At 46.3% G+C, this 22041-nt stretch overlaps 3 protein-coding genes across 4 annotated transcripts; 1 reads left to right on the top strand and 2 right to left on the bottom strand.

Moving 5' to 3' along the window:
* Positions 1 to 1579: 1579 nt before the first annotated feature.
* Positions 1580 to 21918, top strand: LOC132257657 (dynein beta chain, ciliary). Of its 2 annotated transcripts, XM_059754652.1 has the most exons (20): positions 1580 to 1823; positions 1880 to 2488; positions 2960 to 3404; positions 3507 to 3789; positions 3915 to 4180; positions 4245 to 4587; positions 4648 to 4756; positions 4831 to 5065; positions 5123 to 6458; positions 6520 to 6792; positions 7026 to 7055; positions 7307 to 8562; positions 8630 to 9152; positions 12546 to 18825; positions 18886 to 19061; positions 19122 to 19547; positions 20150 to 20323; positions 20387 to 20535; positions 20778 to 20910; positions 20979 to 21918. In XM_059754652.1, exons 1-20 carry the CDS (start codon positions 1580 to 1582, stop codon positions 21138 to 21140), a joined length of 13452 nt encoding a protein of 4483 aa, XP_059610635.1. In that variant the 3' UTR covers positions 21141 to 21918. The 2 variants fall into 2 exon arrangements, with proteins under 2 accessions (XP_059610635.1, XP_059610636.1); XM_059754653.1 differs by lacking the exon at positions 7026 to 7055.
* On the bottom strand, positions 9168 to 10460 carry LOC132257662 (serine protease easter-like). The gene has a single exon (XM_059754659.1). The coding sequence runs from the start codon at positions 10458 to 10460 to the stop codon at positions 9189 to 9191; it is 1272 nt and encodes a 423-aa protein (XP_059610642.1). The 3' UTR covers positions 9168 to 9188.
* On the bottom strand, positions 10707 to 12204 carry LOC132257660 (serine protease gd-like). The gene is made up of 3 exons (XM_059754656.1): positions 11799 to 12204; positions 11308 to 11739; positions 10707 to 11236 (listed from the first exon to the last, which is right to left on the bottom strand). The coding sequence occupies exons 1-3, from the start codon at positions 12163 to 12165 to the stop codon at positions 10713 to 10715; spliced, it is 1323 nt and encodes a 440-aa protein (XP_059610639.1). The 5' UTR covers positions 12166 to 12204; the 3' UTR covers positions 10707 to 10712.
* Positions 21919 to 22041: the final 123 nt, after the last annotated feature.

Here is a 22041-nt window from a genome sequence, read left to right as displayed (position 1 = left end):
TGCAAAAGATCATAATCAATGCCGGTTCGGGAAGAGAATAGGAACAAGCTATATAAATAAAAGTGGTTTTTCGCTCAACAGACCATAACATTGAGGGTGGTGATAAAATTTTATGTGATCCTCACTAGCGAGGATCGCATAAAACTTTAGATGTTTTGCTTGTAAATTTGACTTTTTGTAACATTTACATTTCTCGCGAGAAGTTCATTTAAAAGACAAATCGACGGTCATACTTCTCATCTCATCAAACTGGCATTGCGTTAAATTGGATGGACTGTGTAGAAAAAAGAACAATTATTCCCATGTCACAGAGTACATTTCTTTGAAGATGTGACTTGAATTGGAGAGAAAACCTGCTTAAGAATTCTGCTTTCCAAAAGAATGAAGAACGAGCTCACGCTGGCACTTGAATTGCTAAACCACTTGAGAAGTCATTTATGTTTTTATTGATTGTAAATTTAGCAAAACGAGGGGAAAAAATCAAGTTCAGAAGACACTCTCAATGTCACTGGTTAAAACGTGACACCACTAATCTCTGGGTGGATCAACGAGTCGAGAGATAGAGAAATCCCTGATTACAAGAATTGCTGGTTAATCGGAAAATACTCTAGTTATCTTCCGTGTTTTTGTAGATTGAATTTGAACTGGAAATACCTCAGCTAAAAAATTCCACCTGTCTTGGGAATGCTTTTTAGGGCTTCGTGGTTGGCATTTAACATCAAAGGCGAGTTGAATGAACGTGTTGATGCATCAACAGGTAAAATCGGGTTTTTTATGCTCTCCAAGAGAGCTTCAGAACCATGACGAAAGTCTCCCCCATTCTTATTTATTCGCAAAGCCCTAAACTTGCTACAAAAGTTGTGTTGTTGGGGTGAAGTTTTATGTGATGGTATTTTTTCCACAGTCATAACGAGTGGTGGAAACATTTGAATATCACGATATCCGTTCCAACGTCATTCTTCCACCCCCAGCGCTAGTCTCCCTGGCAAATAAATTGTTTCGAATAAACGGCAGACAACTCTGGTATTGTCTCTGAAAAACTACTTTTAGTCGCAGAAGAATTTTCGCAGTGGAAAGTCCATGCTGAAATGCTCTGCATAAAGTCATGGGTCTAATTAAGGAAGAAAATTGAGTTGAAAATTGCGCAAAGTGTGCGTTTTAATGAGGATACCAGTGATTGTGTGGAATAAAAGTGGAATTTTGACCTGAAAAACCACAAAATTCCGATAAAGTGTTACGTAATAGTAGTTATGTAACAGCAGAAGAAGGTTTTCCCTGAGGAAAAAGGTGTATAAATCCCAGGAAATGCGTAAAAGACATCCAATGGAGTGATACAGTTTGGAAAATGATCAAAAATATCGTTGAATATCCAGGAAATTATACTTTTACTCTTGCATCTCTTGCATTTTCAAGTGAAAAGTGTTACATAACACAGTGATATTAATCACTACTGCTAAATCTCATGCAAATAGCATTAATCTATTGAAAAACCATCACATTTTAAATATATCTAAAACAGTTTTAGTCGAATTTAAAATTTAGTCGCAATTTGTGAGTGAAAACTTTTCCACTTTCCAATATGGAGGCTGGAAATGAAAATGGTGGTCCTGACCTGCGCTTTGAATTCATGGGATCTTATGTGCAGAAGACGCTGAAGCTGAAGCCAGAAAAATGGCTGAGAGTGGTGACAGTGGAGGAGCACAAAGCAATTATAAAGGAGTTTCTAGACAGGCCAACTCCTGTGCACTTAGTGATTCTTCTCACGCCATCGGCACAATTAATTCCCTGCACGACGTTTCCCCTGACGCAGCTCAAGACGAAAGGTGAGTGACTCGCGCTGACTAGAGCACTCTTATGCACTTGCTCTCCTCCATTGCAGGGGTGTACTTCATCAAGAAGTACCCACAGGAGGTGCCTCGGGAGAATTGCCAGGATATGCTGATTGTTGGTGATTTGGCAACGAGAACTATTGATCAGTTGTCAACGCTGGTAGATGAAATATTCGTTCCGTTGCTCTCGAATCCGCAAAACCACAAAGGTTGGCCAGAGATGGTGGCTCAAGATGTGCAGAAGCACGTTCACAGTCTCAAGAGCACGGTTTATCAGGTGAAGGGCCAAGTGAGTGGCCAAACTGTTCTCCCAATGCCAGTGGGAGTGGAGAAAGTGATAAAGGCAGCCCAGGACATAAATGCGGACAAGGAGTGTGCAGTGGATCTATATCTCAAGAGTGCCATCGAGGGAGTGGTGATAAAGTGGGCCACCCAGATTAATGATGTGATGATTGAGAATCCCAACAATGCCTTCAACGGTGGGGCCAATCCGTCGCCCAGTGTGGAGTTGAATTTCTGGAATAGTCGCTTGAAGAATCTCAACTACATTTATGATCAGCTCAAGAATGAGCGGGTGCGGTGTATGGCATTGATTCTCGAACATACCGACAGTGCATACTTCCCCTGCTTCAAGAATCTCTTTAAGAATGTCGTAACAGGTAAGGAAATCAATATTTTGTACTGAATTCCTCATCAATGTTTCTTTGGTCGGTTCGAGAATTCGCGAGCTGTCCTTTGTTTTATCCAAAATCGTCTTGACGATGGTAAAAAAAACGTTGCGAATATCACAAACAACCTTCACATTTCTTTTGTCACAGTCATTTTTCATGTTCGTGGCAAAGAGCTCTCCAAAATAGGTACAATATTGATCAATCAGAGCGACTTGTTGCGCTCAACAAAAATTCTACATACTGTTCAAAAGAATTTCCGTGCAAGTTTTTGATGTGAATGACTTTTTGGAAACTATGCGATTCCAAACTTCCGTGCTGGCACGCAAAGTTTGGGCGGAAAGTTTGCACGCTGATATTCTATGATTAGAATGCTCACAGAAATAGAGTCTAATTGATGGGGAATTGCAAAATAATTGTCTCGTGATGAAGTGAACAAATCAGTTCTATTTGCCTTTGCAGCTCTCGCTGAATCTAAAGACATCACGCTCTACATTAATCCTCTACAGAAGCACTTCACATCGATTGAGGAGTCGGATTTCTCTGAGTCGAAGATCCTCATTAAGCCAATGATGCACGTTGTTTGCCTTCTATGGGCCAATTCACGCTACTATTGCCACTCATCAAAGTTGATTGTGCTGCTGAAGCAGATATCCAACTTGCTTATTCATCAGGCTAAGCGATATCTCGATCCTTCGAGTATTTTTCACACCGACATCGACGAAGCAATGCAGAGAATCTCCTTCTCCATTCAACTTCTGAAGCACTTTAGGCAGATTTTCGATGAGTGCAAGGAGAATCTCGCATCTTACTTTACAGATCGTCCTCCGATTCACTGGACTTTCCATCCCAACGCTGTATTTGATCGCTTCAATGCATTTCTCGATCGTCTCAACACAATTCAATGGTGAGTGTGTGTCTATTTACATAATGATCTGGTAGCAATTGTATGTAAATTGCGAGAGAAAATATGCCTTAATTGACAATGGGGTGCAATGTATATACGCAGGTTCTTCTACACTGTGATTGAGTTCCTGAAGCTGGAGAAGGTGGAAATAGGCGGGCTGAAGGGGCGCAATTTGAGTGCAAGAATCACTGCTGTGTCAGTGGAGTTCAATCACTGCTTCTCACAATTCTCAGCAAAGACCTATGATGTTCTGGATCCAGATGATCCGTCATTTAAGGAGGACTTTGTCAAGTTCCAAGAGAGAATCCTCGAACTTGATCTCAAATTGGCTGCAATTCTGTGTCAAGCATTTGATGATTGTCACAATTTGGAGAGCGTATTCAAGGTAAAGAGGTTCATTTGCAGTTTAATGTCTCGCTCTCTTGTGGCTTTCGTAGTGTGCTGTTGATTTTGTGCGCGCAGAAAAAGTATGGTGAACAGTTGTTGCATAAGTTTGTACAATATTTGCAGCTGATCAGCATTGTGGGCAGTGTGCTGGACAGGCCGAAGATCAAGGAAGAATTCACCAACAAGTACTCGGAGATACTGAAGATGCTGGACGAGGAGATTAGCATGTGCGAAGATATCTATCAGATGCAAATGAGCTACCTGGAGAGGGAAGGTCACCTGTTTATTGACCAAAGCTGCCCACCGGTGACCGGCTGCTTGCGCTGGGTTATGCAACTGTCTGGTCGTCTGACGCCGCCAGTTAAAAGCTTCCAGTCACTTCAACACCCGTAAGACTCTCGCTAGTTTTCTTCAATGGCGATACACTGACTAACACTCCTCTTGCATTTGCAGCGTGACTAAGACACCCGAAGCTCTTGAACTTGTTAGGCGCTATGAGAAATTGATGGAGCTGCTGTCTGTGTTTGAGGACAGAGTGTTTAATGAATGGCGCGAAAAAGTGCCTGAGCAGATTGAACTGAATCTGCAGAAGTCTCTGATGATCAGGCATGAATTCACGAAATTGTTATCATTGAATTTTAGCCCGCAACTCTTTGCCATACTGAAGGAAGTGCACTATCTGAAGCTGATGGGCAAGGAGGGCATCCCAGAAGTGGGAATTCAGTTCTCTGAGAAAAGTGAAACGTACAGAGGATACACTTTGTCTCTCGAGAGAACAATTGACTGGTATAATGAGGTAGATTTAAATTAACTTTCCTTTAGTGCACACCCTAAAATCCCCCTTTAATTTGCCCAGATCCTCGAAAATTCCACAACAGTCGAATTGGAGTTGATTGAAGAGGAAATCCAGATGATTGACACACTCCTTGAGGTCGGAATTTCCGAGTTGACTTGGAATTCAGAAAGTATGCAAACGATTTCAAGACGATTTGAATATCGATGCAACAGATTATTTGATTTATTCTTCTCTTCCGATCAGACATAATGGATTACTTGACAAAGCTGAGGACACCTGTGGAGTGTCTTCAGCAACGCATGCAAAACATTCAGAAGAACCTGGCAGAAATGCGACAAATCTTGGGCGCGTGGTCAAGACTACCACTCTTTGAGCGGAAGGATGGGAAGAAGGACACAGTGCTGTGTCTGGATGAGAGATCGGACAGGATTGCAAAGCGTTATGCAGACATTGAGGCGGCCTCGACAAAAATTCAAGAGTAAGTAATAGCGTTTCTTCAGCTATTTACAACTGTATACGTGACTTCCCCTTCCAGACTGTTGGCGGAAAATGTGGAGCTGTTTGGTATGCAGGAGAAGCAAAGTGCGCCAATTTGGCAAGATTACGTCGCATTCATTGACAATATTGTTTATGAGAACCTCTTGTTGGCCGTTGGCGTCAGCATGAGTTATTTGTCCGACCACATGGATCCGAGCAATAATTTTGCCCCGCTATTTGAGTCACGTCTGGAGCTGCTGGATCCCGATCTGATCTTTGTTCCCTCGCTGGATCCCAATGATCCCAAGGGATTCAATCACCTCCTGGCTGGACTGATAGTGGACATCGCAAAGATGTCTTCGCTTATGTCGCGAATAAAGCCAGACAGCACGGATTCCTACGAGAGAATCATCACAGAACATCCGGACATAATAGAGATGAAGGAGGAGATTTTGGATGGAGTTGAGAAGGTTGTTCAGGAAGCTGCGGAGTTTTGCCGCGGTTTCGAAAGATACTCATATTTGTGGTTAGATGATAGAGTGCAGTGCATGGAGTTATTTCTGGAGTATGGAAGGATTCTGGATATTGACGAGATTGATCTGATTGTGGTGAAAGATCCAGCAGCTCCTCAGCCATCACAACCCACAATTGAGGCTTTTAGAGAGCAGATTGACAATTATGAGTCTCTGTCGCAGGAGATCGAGGACATCGAACCCTTCCAGGTCTTCAACTCCTGGTTCCAGGTCGACGTTCGTCCCTTCAGGCAGGCCCTAATCAACACTGTGAGAAAGTGGGGCAACATGTTCAAGGAGCATCTGGTCAACAGAGTGACTACCAATCTCTCTGACCTGGGAAACTTTATCCGGAAAGCTGACGAAGGCCTCTTGCAGCCAGTGAAGGAGGGTGATTACGAAGGATTGGTCAACATCATGGCTTATTTGCTGCACGTGAAGGAAAGAGGTGCTACAACGGATGAGATGTTCGAGCCAATGCAGGAGACAATTGAATTGCTGAAATATTATGACATGGACATCCCTGAGGAAGTGAATGTCCTTCTCCAGGAATTGCCTGAACAGTGGGCAAATACCAAGAAGATCGCCATCACGGTGAAGCAACAAGTTGCTCCACTTCAGGCGGCAGAAGTCGTTGGAATTCGCAATAGGATACAGACCTTTGACCAGCATGTCACCTTCTTTAGGGATGTTTTCCGCAATTATGACTTCTTCAGGTACGAATGCGAAGACCCTTATAGATTGGCGGACAGAATCAATGGAGATATTCTGAGGCTGGAGAATGAGATGAAAGATATCCAAGGATCTGGAAGTCTCTTTGAAGTGAATGTCCCTGAATTCAAGCCGCTGAGGCAGTGCAGAAGAGAGTTGAGAATGCTGAAAGTGAGTTGGATGCAATACATTAAGAAAATGGTCTTCGAGTTGATTGATTTCTTACCAACAGCAACTTTGGGACTACGTCTTTATTGTGCGCACAAGTATTGAAGATTGGAAGACAACTCCTTGGCGGAAAGTTGACGTAGAGAACATGGATATTGAGTGCAAGAAGTTCGCCAAGGATATTCGTCTTCTGGACAAGGAGATGCGATCGTGGGATACTTATGTGACTTTGGAGGCCACCGTGAAGAACATGCTGACATCTCTGCGCGCTGTGGGTGAGCTGCAGAATCCCGCCATTCGCGAGAGACACTGGAATCAGTTGATGGTTTCCACAAAGGTTTTCCATTTTTGCATTTTCTACCTTTTTCTTCAATTATTATTTTCACGCAATGACGATGTATTATACATTTAATGGCATAGTTAGATTTAATTGCTTTGTAAATATGCCGACACAATTAGCGAACATGAAAGGAGACAAAAAAACTGATTATGGGTGGCATGAGAGGGTCTCGAGAAGACTGTTCGCTAATATTTGTACAGTCACTTTTAATGTTTTTGATCACATTTCAGCATTTGGCGAGTCTGCCCAAAGAGATTACCGTGAGTATAGCTCCGTGTAAATACAATGACTTAGAATTTTTACTTAGATTGATCATATAATATTGATTGAAGATATTTTTTATTGTACAAAACAATACTTTTTAGTGTTTACCCCTACTTGTTGTGTTAAAGTTATGCACAAAGAGTTTACAATCACTTAGAACTTTTATCTTGATATGTAGTATACTTTAGATTGTAGACAAGAACTCTCTTTGGTGATATCAAGAGATTCTAATTCTAATAATTCATAGGTTCAATTCATCATGGATCATGACACCACGCTCTCAGATCTCCTGGCGCTAAATCTTCACCAATGCGAGGATGAGGTGAAGACCATCGTGGACAAGGCTGTGAAGGAGATGTCCATGGAGAAGATCCTCAGGGATCTCAATACAACGTGGTCAGCAATGGAATTTGATCATGAAACACACGGCAGAACGGGATGCAATCTCTTGAAGGCTTCTGAGGAGCTGATTGAGACTCTGGAGGATAACCAAGTTGTTTTGCAGAATCTCATCACGTCCAAATTTATAGCCCACTTCCTGGAAGAGGTGTCCACGTGGCAGAAGAAGTTGATGATCGCCGATCAGGTGATCACAGTGTGGTTCGAAGTGCAGCGCACCTGGACTCACTTGGAGAGCATCTTCATGAGTTCTGAGGATATCAGAAAGCAGCTGCCAGTGGACTCTGATCGATTTGACAGAATCGATGCGGAATTCAAGATTCTGATGAAGGAAATGTCTGTGACATCCAATGTTATCAACTCAACAAATCGCGATGGATTGTGTCAGCGTCTGGAGGCGTTGCAGCAGGAATTGACACTGTGTGAGAAGGCTCTGGCTGAGTATTTGGAGACAAAGCGACTGGCTTTCCCGAGATTCTACTTTGTGTCCTCGGCGGATCTTCTGGACATCCTCAGCAATGGGACAGAGCCTGATTTGGTGGTGAAGCATTTGACAAAGCTTTTCGACTCAATCGCCAAGTTGAATTTCATAAAAGATCCCAATGGAGGATCTCACAGGAAAGCCCTTGGAATGGTGGCCAAAGACAGCGAATATGTGGAGTTTAACGAGGAGGCAGATTGTGCGGGAGCTGTTGAGGTGTGGCTCAATCGCATCCAGGAATGCATGAGAAAATCCCTCTGTCACTACATCGCCGATGCTGTGGTGGCTTATGAGGAGAAGCAGAGAGAACACTGGCTGTTTGACTATCCAGCTCAAGTGTCTCTGTGCGGAACACAGATTTGGTGGACAACAGAGGTGAATATCGCGTTTGGACGTCTGGAAGAGGGATATGACAATGCCATCAAGGATTACCACAAGAAACAAGTCTCTCAGCTGAGTGTCCTCATTTCCCTACTCTTGGGAGAGCTCAGCAAGGGAGACAGACAGAAAATCATGACCATCTGCACAATTGACGTTCATTCCCGAGACGTGGTCAGCAAATTAATACAGTCCAAAGTGGAAAGTGCATCGGCATTTCAGTGGCAATCACAACTAAGGCACAGGTTAGTTGAATAGTGATAAAAGAATTGACTAATTACCTTGAAACTTACGTGAATTCTTGGTTTTTAGGTGGGATGATAAGGAGTACGATTGTTTTGCCAATATCTGCGATGCTCAATTTCGCTATAGTCATGAATATTTGGGCAACACTCCTCGACTAGTGATCACTCCTTTAACCGATCGCTGCTACATAACTCTGACACAATCTCTTCATCTCGTTATGGGTGGAGGACCCGCAGGACCTGCTGGTACGGGAAAAACGGAGACAACCAAGGATCTGGGGAGAGCTCTTGGCATCATGGTTTACGTGTTCAATTGCTCAGAACAAATGGACTACAAATCCTGTGGGAATATCTACAAAGGACTGGCTCAGACCGGAGCTTGGGGATGCTTCGATGAGTTCAATCGTATTTCAGTGGAAGTATTATCTGTGGTGGCCGTGCAAGTGAAGTCCGTTCAGGATGCCATCAGGGACAAGAAGTCCCTGTTCAACTTTATGGGCGAAATGATAGCTTGCGTGCCAACAGTGGGAATTTTCATCACCATGAATCCCGGATATGCAGGACGAACGGAATTGCCGGAGAATTTAAAGGTGAGATTAGCATTGTAGTTTGTTTATTAGACATTCTCATGGGTGGACATTTTCCTGGATCCAGTTGTAGTAGGACGGGACTTTAGTATAGACTCCTGGCCATCCGTCGAGGCCACAGATGGATGGGCCAAAAGAGACGATGCCCGCGCAGAACCAATAAGGTCTGTGTTCCGTTGAGTTTGCCATGGCGAAGAGAGCACTTCCCGAGTCACCTTTGCAGCTGTCCTTGTCTCTCTGGCCACCAGCGCAGATATGACGATCAGTGATGCTGACTTCCTCTCTCTTGTAAACAATGCCGCAAACCAGAGGAGAGACATAAGACAGCTGAACTTTCAGTTTAATGTTGCTAAATGCTGCACTCTCGGTTCTTCCCCATCCAGCCACGTAGAATTTCGCCCCAGGATTCGGTTCCCATTCCTTGTGGAGGCAGATAGGCTGAACAAAGGCTCCCAGAGTGGCTGGATAGAGTAAACGGATCAGGGCGATATCATGCAATTGATTTCTCGATCTAGATTTGTAATCAGGATGAGGCATAACACTCTCGACGGGAATGTCTTGAGGTTGAGGAGCACAATCGTTTTCCTCGCAGTCAGGATCTGTGGAGAGATTCCACTCGCCAAGGCGGCAGCGGATGAGCTTCCAGGATTTTGGAAGATAAACTCCATGAACACAATGAGCTGCTGTTAAAACATAGCGGCTGCTGATAAGGATTCCTCCGCAGTGAAAGTCCGTGCGATTCATTGGCTTTTGGTATTCCAGCAGAACAGTCCACGGAAATTCGTCAATGAGGGTTCTTTCTCCGCCGTAAACGTAATTCCCCATGGTCATGGTCCCACATTCGAGTCCCCGCTGAGGCAACAGAGAATCCTTTCCCGCGCAGCACACCAGATACTGTCCATCCTCATAACCACACTGACTTCTGCTCATGAACGAGCGATCCTCATTTGTCAAGGGTCTTTTGTAGCGCAGAGTGTCGTAGATGGAAGAGCACTGACTCAGGTAAACACACTTTCCCATCTTCTGGTCAGGAGTGAGGCAAGTTGTCTCAGCTTTCCTCTCTTCTGCATTCCCCGGACAGCACACAAAGATCTTGTCACTGTGAATCGCACACAGAGATGATGCGAAATATGCACGATTTGGAGCGTTGAGGGGCAAATCGGCCATAATACTGTAAATATTTGAACACTTTGCCCACTCAATACACTGTCCACGATGTCCAGTTGGAGTCAGACAGCTCATATCACACAACACAGATGTGAGATTGACCACAACACTGGCCACAATCAAGAGAATTTCCAGTGAGCTCATTGCTATTTATTTATCTCACTAAATATTTGGTGTTACGCAGCTCAGAATAAGTCACTTTTAATGAACAATCACTTCCAGTGCTGACGGATGGAGATTCAGAGTCCAAATGAGGTAACGGCTCCAGTCTGTCGTGTGATTGCGATCGTCGAATTTTGGCCACACTACCTGAGGAGACCAGCAAATGAGTTTTGCTGCACAAACACTCTTCAAACATCTAGACAATTAGGTTGAAATTGGTCACTAAAATGCTCCTCAGAATTGTTCAATCCACTGCACAAATTTCGATACATCCGTAAAAACAACATATTGGCTAAGATCACAGAGTCCAGAGATGGGATGTTTCACTGCCACCGAGATGATCCCCAGAAGTTGCCATCTGTGATCCTCGTATATCAAGAGACCGCTTCCGGAGTCTCCATGGCAGGGCCCACGTTTCCCATCTCGCCAGCCACCGCAGAAAGTTCTGGGTGTTGTGATGATGCTGAAGATTTTCCCGGCAGCGAGACATTCTGTCTCAGAAACGATGGGTATCTCCAGACGTCGAGGCTCAAATGTCAAGATATTATTGTGTTCATCTCGTCCCCAGCCCACAATCACTCCTAAGCGTCCTGCAGGGAGGATTGAAGAGCGCGAGAGACAAGCTGGCTGGATGAACTTCTGGTATTCTACAGGATCCCGCATGACGAGAACAGCAATGTCAGCGTCGAAAGCTCCGCCGTTGTTTCTCAAGAAATCCGGATGAATGTGAATTGAAGATATCTCAGAGATGACAACGTCTGAAAAATTATAATTGTTGTCTTACATTTCCATTTCCACTTCACTACATTGAGTGCAGAAAGTAAGTCACCTTTCTCAGTCAGCTTCCGAAGATTGTGCTTTCCCAGAAAGGCTATAACATCTGACGCAGCATAGAGATAATCATCCCTGTTGTGCAAGCAATGAGCAGCACTCAGGATAATCCTTTCCGATATCAGTGTTCCTCCACATATGAAGGACAAGTTTGTGGTTTTATAGGCGTGCAGTGCCACCAACCATGGCCAGGAGCCTCTCTGCATTTCATTGCCAAACATCATGAGATTTGTCACCGTGAACTTGTCGTGAATCTTCCCGCACTCATTGTCAGTGTCGTCAAAGCGATTCTGCAAGATGACTTGTGGGTCAGCTTTTGTGATCTTGTCGTGATTTTCTCCAGCTGAAAATCTCTCCTTGGCCAGTTTAGTGTAAAGTGTGTGCTCCAAACGGATTTGCGTCATGAGAAGACCTTCAATGTAATTGGGTTCTGCAAATTGAGAGTGTGTCAGTAGAGAAAAGTTGATCATTTGATGCATTTTCACTCACTATTAGTGCAGATTCGGTGACCATTGTAGATGATAGACGACACTCTCGGAATTGGTGTGTGCGGTGGGAATTTCACGCGATACCGCACTGCCTGATGATGAGCGATGCGCCGGAGGGTGTCCTCCCTATTCTTCCACAGCCCCAGACTGCCCAGATTCTCAGTGGCGATCTTCTGCGGCACTAAGAGGACCACAGCGAGATTCACTGTGACCCCCATTGGTGGACTAGTGACTTCGATAGCGCCCTGCCACTCCTCGCCATTGTAGATGTAGTGAAAGATTCTGGGACAAGGTGAATTCGGTTGACATCTGATCAGTTGAAATGCACTCACGATCATGAACACTGCCAATGGCCCCAAAAGTGCCATCTCTCCTGGCACAAGTCAACAGTCTCATTTCTCCCATGTGCCCAGACTGAAATCTCACCACTTTCTGACCGCGCGTGAGAGAGAGAAGGAGGCTCTCAGGAGGAGAAGTGTGTCTCTCACGAGGCTGATGAGGATTAAAAAGCCATGTTTTGTCCTATTCTCTCATACAGTTTTAAATGCGAGCGTACAGAAAGTCATTAAGCCAGACAGAAAAGGGACAGAGCAGCGTTTAACCATTACAGTCATTAGCAAAATACTCATATTCCCTCTCGTTCTTTTCTTTTATTGCCTTTTCATTGCACTGAAAACATTAGTCGCCCTCCAATGGAAATTTTGTTTAAAAATCACAATTTGTATTTATGAATGTTTTACTCTTTCAGGCCCTCTTTCGTCCTTGCGCCATGGTTGTGCCGGATTTTGAACTCATCTGCGAAATCATGTTGGTCGCCGAGGGATTTCAGGAGGCCAGAGTGTTGGCCAGAAAGTTCATAACTCTCTATACGCTCTGCAAGGAGTTGCTGTCGAAGCAGGATCACTACGATTGGGGATTGCGTGCCATAAAGTCCGTACTCGTTGTGGCTGGTTCGCTGAAGCGAGGTGATCCCGGGAGGCCCGAAGAAGAGGTGCTCATGAGAGCCCTCAGGGATTTCAACATTCCGAAAGTCGTCACTGATGATATGCCAGTTTTTATGGGGTTGATTGGAGACCTCTTCCCAGCACTGGACGTGCCCCGGAAGAGGGATCAAGACTTTGAGAAGACCGTCAAGCAGGCGGCTTTAGATTTGCTACTACAGCCAGAGGATAACTTTATCCTGAAAGTGGTGCAGCTGGAAGAGCTGCTAGAAGTGAGACATTCGGTATTTATCGTAGGAAATGCCGGAACAGGAAAGACACAGGTGTGGAAAACACTGTTCAGGACGTATCAGAATGTCAAGAGAAAGCCCCTCTTCAATGACCTGAATCCGAAGGCTGTCACTAATGACGAACTCTTTGGGATCATCAATCCAGCAACGAGAGAGTGGAAAGACGGACTATTTTCTGTGATCATGAGGGAGCAGGCGAACTTGAGTGGAGACAATCCCAAGTGGATAGTTCTGGATGGGGACATTGATCCCATGTGGATTGAGAGTTTGAACACTGTGATGGACGACAACAAAGTTTTGACCCTGGCCTCAAATGAGAGAATCGCTCTGACGCCCACAATGCGTCTCCTGTTCGAGATCTCCAATCTCAGAACAGCCACACCGGCCACTGTCTCCCGCGCTGGAATTCTCTACATCAATCCTCAAGATTTGGGATGGAATCCCTACGTGACCAGCTGGATAGAGACTCGAAAAGTGCCGGCTGAGAAGTCTAATCTCGTGATTCTCTTCGACAAATACATTCCGCCATGTCTGGACAATATTCGATGCAGATTCAAGAAAATCACTCCAATTGCTGAGATGGCACATGTTCAGATGCTGTGTCATCTTCTGGATTGCCTACTAACGCCACAAAACACTCCGGCAGACTGTCCGAAAGAGTGGCACGATCTCTATTTTGTCTTTGCCTGCGTTTGGGCCTTTGGATCTTCAATGTTCCAAGATCAGGCGATTGATTACAGGATTGAATTCAGCAAATGGTGGGTGAATGAGTTCAAATCCGTCAAGTTTCCAACGGGAGGCACAGTGTTTGACTACTACATCGACACGGAGACGAAGCAATTCACCGTTTGGACGGAGAAAGTGCCCAAATTCGAGTTGGATCCTGATCTTCCACTTCAAGCGGTGTTGGTTCACACGGCGGAATCAATCAGAATTAGATTCTTTCTGGACTTGCTGATGGCGAAGAAGCATCCGGTGATGCTGGTGGGAGCTGCGGGTTGTGGCAAGACTGTCCTGGTCAATGAAAAGCTATCTGGCCTGTCTGAGAACTATGCTGTGACCAATGTGCCATTCAACTTCTACACTTCATCAGAGATGCTACAGAAGATCCTGGAAAAGCCACTGGAGAAGAAAGCTGGCCGAAACTATGGTCCGCCAGGAAATAAGACTCTCATTTACTTCGTGGACGACATGAATATGCCTGAAGTGGACTGCTATGGAACAGTTCAGCCTCACACTCTCATCAGGCAGCATCTTGACTATGGGCATTGGTACGACAGGAGTAAATTGACCATCAAGGACATCCACAATTGCCAGTACGTGTCTTGCATGAATCCTACGTCAGGAAGTTTTACCATAAATCCACGGCTCCAGAGGCATTTTTGTGTCTTTGCCGTTAGTTTTCCCAGCAATGATTCTCTAACTACGATCTACCTGTCCATCCTGAACCAACACTTTGCTAATGCTGAGCAGAAGTTCAACATTTGTGTGACAAAGATTGCGCCTAACATCGTATCGGCTTCCTTGGCCCTTCACGCTAAGGTATCGCAGGTGTTCCTGCCCACGGCCATCAAATTCCACTACGTCTTCAACCTCAGAGATCTCAGCAACATGTTCCAGGGTCTGCTATTCAGCACCAATGATTGCTTGGGCAGTGCCACGGACATGATCCGTTTGTGGCTCCACGAGACACAGAGAGTGTATGGTGACAAGCTCACGGATGACAAGGATATCGATAGCTTCACGAAGATGCAAACGGACATCGTGAAGAAGTCTTTTGAGGAACTCGATGAGAGCATTGTGTTCGACAAACCGAATATCTTCTGTCACTTTGCTGGTGGCATAGGAGAGCCTAAGTACATGCAAATCCCCGATTGGGGATATCTGACCAAGCTCCTTCAGGAGGCTATGGTATCCTACAACGATCTGGTGGCCGCGATGAATCTGGTTCTCTTTGAAGACGCCATGATGCACGTGTGCCGGATCAATCGCATACTGGAGTCGCCAAGAGGGAGTGCTCTGCTTGTTGGCGTGGGTGGCAGTGGGAAGCAGTCTCTCTCCCGCCTGGCGGCTTTCATATCAAGTTTGGAGGTGGCCCAGATACAGCTGAAGAAGGGCTACGGCGTGCTGGATCTCAAAAACGAACTATCCGGGCTGTATCTCAAGTCAGGAATGAAAAATGTGGGCATAATGTTTCTCATGACGGACGCCCAAGTGCCGAATGAGCAATTTCTGGTACTCATAAACGATATGTTGGCCTCTGGAGAGATCCCAGATCTCTTTCCCGATGACGAGGTGGAGAACATCATCGCGGGTGTCCGGAATGAAGTGAAGGGAGCTGGAATGGTGGACTCCCGCGAGAATTGTTGGAAGTTCTTCATTGATCGCGTCCGGCGGCAACTCAAGGTGGTTCTTTGCTTCTCCCCCGTGGGATCGACGCTACGTGTGCGTTCCCGGAAGTTCCCATCCTTTATCAACTGCACATCCATCAATTGGTTCCATGAATGGCCTCAGGAGGCTCTTGTTTCTGTCTCAATGCGATTCCTGCAGGAGCTGAGTGTCCTCCCGGAGACTTTTATGGACTCCGTGGCCAGATTCATGTCCTACGTCCACACATCCGTCAACACCACGTCCAAAATCTATCTGCAGAATGAGAGACGCTACAACTACACCACTCCCAAGTCCTATCTTGAACAGATCAGTCTGTACTCCAAGCTCCTGAAGCAGAAGCACGCTGAGTTGCAGAGCAAAATTGAGAGGCTAGAGAATGGTCTTGAGAAGTTGAGAACCACAGCGGCTCAAGTGGCGGATCTCAAGCTTAAGCTTGCCGTCCAGGAAGTTGAGCTCAAGGAGAAGAATGATGCTGCCGACGCACTGATTGAGATTGTTGGTGTGGAAACGGAGAAAGTTCAAATTGAAAAGCAAATAGCCGATGAGGAGGAGATGAAAGTGGCCATAATTGCTGAGGAAGTCACCAAGAAACAGAAGGACTGCGAGGAGGACTTGCTGAAAGCAGAACCTGCTCTTATTGCCGCCCAGGAAGCGCTCAATACCCTTAACAAGGCCAATTTGACTGAGTTGAAGTCCTTCGGATCACCGCCAGGAGCTGTGACCAACGTCACGGCGGCTGTAATGGTTCTCCTGGCTCCCAATGGAAAGATACCTAAGGACAGGAGCTGGAAGTCAGCGAAGCTCGTCATGGCGAAAGTCGATGCCTTTCTGGATGCACTCATTCACTATGACAAAGAGAACATTCATCCGGAAATTATCAAGTCCATTCAGCCTTATTTGAAAGATGCCGAGTTTGAACCAGAGTTTGTGCGATCGAAGTCTGCCGCCGCGGCTGGACTTTGTGCGTGGGTGATCAATATCATTAAATTCTACGAGGTTTATTGCGACGTGGAGCCCAAGAGAAAGGCTTTAGCTCAGGCGAATGCCGAACTTGCAGCTGCTCAAGAAAAGTTAGCCATCATCAAGAAGAAAGTTGCTTCACTGGAGGAGCAATTGGCCAAGCTGACGGCAGACTTTGAGCAAGCAACGGCTGAAAAATTACGTTGTCAACAGGAAGCGGATGCCACGCAAGCGACCATTCAGCTGGCAAATCGCTTGGTGGGCGGCCTGGCCAGCGAGAACGTGCGATGGGCAGAAGCTGTGGCGGAATTTATGGCTCAAGGAACTACTCTTCCCGGAGATACTCTCCTGATAACTGCCTTCATTTCCTACGTGGGATGTTTCACGAAGCAATTTCGTCTGGATTTGATGAATAAGATGTGGCTTCCCTACTTGAGAGCCTTAGAACCACCGATTCCCATCACTGAAGGCCTGGATTCGCTGACACTCCTCACGGACGACACAACTGTGGCTATTTGGCACAACGAAGGTCTTCCCAGTGACCGGATGTCCATTGAAAATGCCACCATCCTGTCCAACTCTGACCGCTGGCCCCTGATGATCGACCCCCAACTGCAGGGGGTCAAGTGGATCAAGCAAAAGTATGGGGAGGGCTTGAAGGTGATCAGGATAGGGCAGAAAGGATATCTGGACATTATCGAGAGAGCCCTCGCGAAGGGCAACACAGTGCTGATTGAGAACATCGGGGAGAATTTGGACCCAGTGTTGGATCCTCTCTTGGGGAGAAATTTGATAAAGAAAGGTCAAGCAATTAAGATTGGAGACAAAGAAGTGGAGTACAATTCCAACTTTCGATTGATACTGCATACGAAACTCGCAAATCCTCACTACAAACCTGAGATGCAGGCTCAGACGACACTCATCAACTTCACAGTGACCAGGGATGGGCTTGAGGATCAACTTCTGGCCGAAGTGGTGAAGGCAGAGCGACCGGATTTGGAGGAGTTGAAGGCAGAACTGACAAAACAACAGAATGACTTCAAGATCATGCTGAAGAAGCTTGAGGATGACCTTCTGTCTCGTCTCTCATCAGCTGGAGGGAATTTGTTGGGCGACACGGCTCTTGTGGAGAATCTGGAGACGACAAAGAAGACGGCGGCAGAAATTGAGCGAAAGGTAGCAGAGGCGAAAATAACTTCCCAGGAGATTGACAATGCTCGAGAGCATTACCGTCCAGCAGCAGCACGAGCCAGTTTACTCTACTTCATCCTCAATGATCTCAACACCATCAATCCCATCTACCAATTCTCCCTGAAGGCATTCAGTGTGGTCTTCCAGAAGGCCATCTCCAGAGCAGATCCTGCAGAGGAAGTGGTGGCGAGAGTGAAGAATCTCATTGACTGCATCTCCTATTCGGTGTTCCAGTACACAAGTCGTGGACTCTTTGAATGCGACAAGCTCATCTTTGCCTCACAGATGGCCTTCCAGATACTTCTGATGAGTGAGGAAATTTCCCCGATGGAGTTGGACTTTCTCTTGCGCTTCCCTATAAAGCCACACGTGACGAGTCCTGTGGATTTCCTCTCGAACTCCTCATGGGGAGGAATTTGTAGTCTGGCGTCGAAGGATGAGTTCAGGAATTTGGATAGGGATATTGAGACGTCGTCCAAGAGATGGAAGAAATTTGTGGAGTCTGAGTGTCCGGAGAAGGAGAAATTTCCACAGGAGTGGAAGAACAAGACAGCCCTGCAGAGGCTCTGCATGATGAGAGCTCTCCGGCCGGACAGAATGACATACGCCGTGGCGGACTTTATTGAGGAGAAACTGGGCCCGAAGTACGTTGAGAACCGTACGATGGAATTTGCCAAGTCATATGAAGAGACCAGCCCGTCAACGCCAATCTTCTTCATACTATCGCCAGGAGTGAATCCACTGAAAGACGTGGAGACTCTTGGGCGACAGCTGGGCTACACTACAGACAAGGGGAACTTCCACAATGTCTCTCTTGGTCAGGGACAGGAAGTGGTGGCCGAGGCGGCCATGGATGAGGCTGCCAAGCATGGCCATTGGGTGGTACTGCAGAATATTCATCTGGTGAAGAAGTGGCTGCCGGCTCTGGAGAAGAAGCTAGAGCACTACTCGGAGGGATCACACGAGAATTATCGTGTATTTATGAGTGCAGAGCCGGCAGCCACTGCGTCGGCCCACATAATCCCTCAGGGCATCCTCGAGTCTTCCATCAAGATTACCAACGAACCACCGACAGGAATGATGGCGAATCTTCACAAGGCGCTGGACAACTTCACGCAGGAGACGCTGGAGATGTGTGGCAAGGAGGCGGAATTCAAGGTGATTCTCTTCGCGCTGTGCTACTTCCATGCCGTGGTGGCGCAGAGGAGAAAGTTTGGTCCAGCTGGATGGAATAAGATCTATCCATTCAACGTTGGTAAGCATTGCGGGATTTGCCGCTCATGAGATTCCTGGGCTAATTGGATTGTGTTTGCAGGTGATCTCAACATTAGTGTGAGCGTTCTTTACAACTACTTGGAAGCCAACTCGAAGGTTCCCTGGGAGGATTTGAGGTATCTCTTCGGCGAAATCATGTACGGTGGTCACATCACAGACGACTGGGACAGGAGGCTCTGCATCACGTATCTGGAGGAGTACATGCAACCCGATCTGGTAGGTTGAAACATCTTTCTTAATCCAGACAGAAGGGAAAAGGAAGAGTTCAACTTACAGGTGGACGGAGAGTTGTTCCTCGCCCCTGGATTTCCTGCGCCGCCCAACACTGACTACTCGGGCTATCACAACTACATTGATGAGACAATGCCGCCAGAATCGCCCTACTTGTACGGTTTGCATCCAAACGCCGAGATTGGTTTCCTCACCACCACCTCGGAGAATCTCTTCAGGACGGTCTTTGAGATGCAACCACGTGATGCGGGCGCTTCTGGTGGGACCACCGTCACACGTGAGGACAAAGTGAAGCAGATTCTGGATGAGATCATGGAGAAGTTGCCGGAGGAGTTCAACATGACGGAGATTATGGGGAAGGTGGAGGAGAGGACGCCCTACGTCATTGTGGCCTTCCAGGAGTGCGAAAGGATGAATTATTTGACCAATGAGATCAAGAGAAGCCTCAAGGAATTGGATTTGGGGCTAAAGGTGCGTTAATTTCAAATTGATGGCCTTTTTGCGGGAATCACGGCGTAAAATATTGTATTCATACGCAATGGGTGCCACGTTTTTACACACAAAACTCATGATTTTGAGGAGGTAAACTCACCAGAAACACTCCTGGGCACCCCAAAAAATTGGTCCAGGGAAGAGAAAAGTGGTAAAAAGATGGTGGTATGATTGTATCGGTCGGGCTGGCGCTGGGAGTTCACTCCGGGACGCGATCCCACTACTGCTGGCCACGGGGACTTTTGGCTGCTGGTTTTCACACCTCTGGCCCGGTGCGCCCCTCCTTAGCCAACCTGAACGCCTCGGCCTCCGCCGTGGCGCCCATATTGATGGCCAGCTTAGTGCGGACGTCCCGTCAACGTGACCCGACCAACGCACAGGACCCCCGACCTCAAATCAATCCACAATCCAACCTCCGAGAAGCACGGATTACAAGAGCTGCCAAACCCTCGGTTGAGAGTCACGAAGTGAATCGCCCTCTTCAGCTGCGCATGAGCTCAGCTGGGCTCCGGGAGATGGCGCTAGCCGAGGGGCGGGCAATTGGCACATGGATGGTATATATTCTTGCCTTTCAATTTCAGGGCGAGCTGACCATCACGTCGGATATGGAGGAGCTGGAGAACGCCCTGTTCCTCGACCAGGTACCCATGATTTGGGCCGTGAGGGCGTACCCGTCCCTCCTGGGCCTTACGTCGTGGTTCGTGGATCTCCTGCTGCGTCTCCGTGAACTGGAGACGTGGTCAACTGATTTCGTGGTGAGATAACTCATTGTGTGACTTCCAGAAGTTATCATATGTTCTAATGCGGTGCCGCAATAGTTGCCAGCCTGCGTATGGCTAGCTGGCTTCTTCAATCCACAGAGTCTTCTCACAGCTATTATGCAAAGTACGGCGCGTAAGAATGAATTGCCACTGGATAAAATGTGTCTGGTATGTGATGTGACGAAGAAGCAAAAGGAAGATTTCACGTGAGTACCAAATTGGAGGACTGGCATTGCTCAATGTCCCGCGCTTTCCGGCCACACTTGAATATGTATTTTTGGCGGGCTTTCATGATTTTTTTTTGGTGGTCACGGAAATTGGCCGGGACTTGAGCATACCATTGATGTCTCTGACTTTTTTGCTGCTTTTCCGGCTTATGTGTCGTGCGTGAATGTGTGCATGTGAAATATCTATGAATTAAACTTTAACAATAAAGTAAAAACTGTAGAGCCGCACCGCGAGAAGGTGCCTACGTGCACGGGATCTTCATGGAGGGCGCGCGCTGGGACGTGCAGCAGGGCATCATCATGGAGTCCCGCCTCAAGGAGCTGCATCCGCCCCTGCCGGTGATTAACATTCGGGTAATTGGGCAATGACCATAGCAAGTCACTTCCAGTCTCCCTACTCACCTCGCTCTGTCGCTCTCTAGGCCATCACGCAGGACAAGCAGGACCTGAGGAACATGTACGAGTGCCCAGTGTACAAGACGCGGACCCGAGGACCCACGTACGTGTGGACATTCAATCTGAAGACGAAGGACAAGCCCGCCAAGTGGACTTTGGCTGGCGTTGCACTCCTTCTGCAAGTCTAAAGTGGAAATCTTGATGGCGCCAAGAGTCATCAACGCTATTATTACATGTTAATTGGCGCCAAGCACGCCACAAAAGAGCTTTCAGCGTAAACTTTTCATTCAAATGATTATCTATTGACACTATCTGGCTGGCAAAAAAGCGCAATACTACAGAGATGAAAACAATCTTGAATCACTTCGCGATTGTTTGTGAATCTCGTGGAAGAGTTTGTATGTAATTAAGACGAGATGAGGAGGAAAAAAATGTGATTCACGCTTTTGTGAATTAATTTGCACACACGCAGCATAATTGTTAATCAATTTCCTGACACAGTGTTGTAAAATGCTATTTTTGTGATCAAATAGAGATGGAAAAAACCGATAAAGAGCGTCTCGAGAGTTCAAGAAGGCAGGAGTTCAAGTGATTTTCATATTAGAGGATGTTTTATTCATTTTTTCCTTAGTATTTCATTTTTTGTTGACTCTTTTTTTTTCTTTAGTATAATTTATTCTTGCAAGACCTTCGCCATGAGTGGCGCCTCGTGCATCTCATGTTTGGAGTCTTTTCGGTGTCTTGAGAGATGCTGAAGAGGCACTCTGTACTCCGGTTCCTCTCCATATGAGAGGAGTTTGTTGTATCATGAATTTGATGAATAATTCCCGAGAGTGCGCACATGCCAGCAGGAGCTGGGAAATTTTCAACACAATTTGCAATTGTCGTTGGTGTTTGAATTGATCAAGGAGTCCTAAAATGCACATATCAAATGAGATACATTCCCGAGAAGAGATTGATTTATGCAAATTGAGAAGTCGCGCTCCTCTGTACATACAATGTGACGTAATGTATCGCGAAATTGCTGCAGTTGTATGGTTTTAGTGGGGATTGAATGTGGCCCTAAACGGTGCCATGGAGCGTCCCAGA

This window comes from Phlebotomus argentipes, unplaced genomic scaffold (assembly GCF_947086385.1).
Source record: "Phlebotomus argentipes unplaced genomic scaffold, Phlebotomus argentipes genome assembly scaffold_4, whole genome shotgun sequence".
NCBI classification, from domain to species: domain Eukaryota; kingdom Metazoa; phylum Arthropoda; class Insecta; order Diptera; family Psychodidae; genus Phlebotomus; species Phlebotomus argentipes.
The sequence above is the reverse complement of the archived record's forward strand: the minus strand, read 5'-3'. Positions and strand labels throughout refer to the sequence as shown.

Coding starts and splice junctions, on each gene's coding strand:
- LOC132257657 (XM_059754652.1), top strand. CDS start 1,580: ATGGAGGCTGGAAATGAAAATGGTGGTCCTGACCTGCGCTTTGAATTC. Junction 3,790..3,914: donor ATTTGGAGAGCGTATTCAAG/GTAAAGAGGTTC, acceptor CAATATTTGCAG/CTGATCAGCATTGTGGGCAG. Junction 18,826..18,885: donor GATCTATCCATTCAACGTTG/GTAAGCATTGCG, acceptor TTGTGTTTGCAG/GTGATCTCAACATTAGTGTG.
- LOC132257662 (XM_059754659.1), bottom strand. CDS start 10,460: ATGAGCTCACTGGAAATTCTCTTGATTGTGGCCAGTGTTGTGGTCAAT.
- LOC132257660 (XM_059754656.1), bottom strand. CDS start 12,165: ATGGCACTTTTGGGGCCATTGGCAGTGTTCATGATCGTGAGTGCATTT. Junction 11,740..11,798: donor TCACCGAATCTGCACTAATA/GTGAGTGAAAAT, acceptor CTCAATTTGCAG/AACCCAATTACATTGAAGGT. Junction 11,237..11,307: donor TCGGAAGCTGACTGAGAAAG/GTGACTTACTTT, acceptor ATAATTTTTCAG/ACGTTGTCATCTCTGAGATA.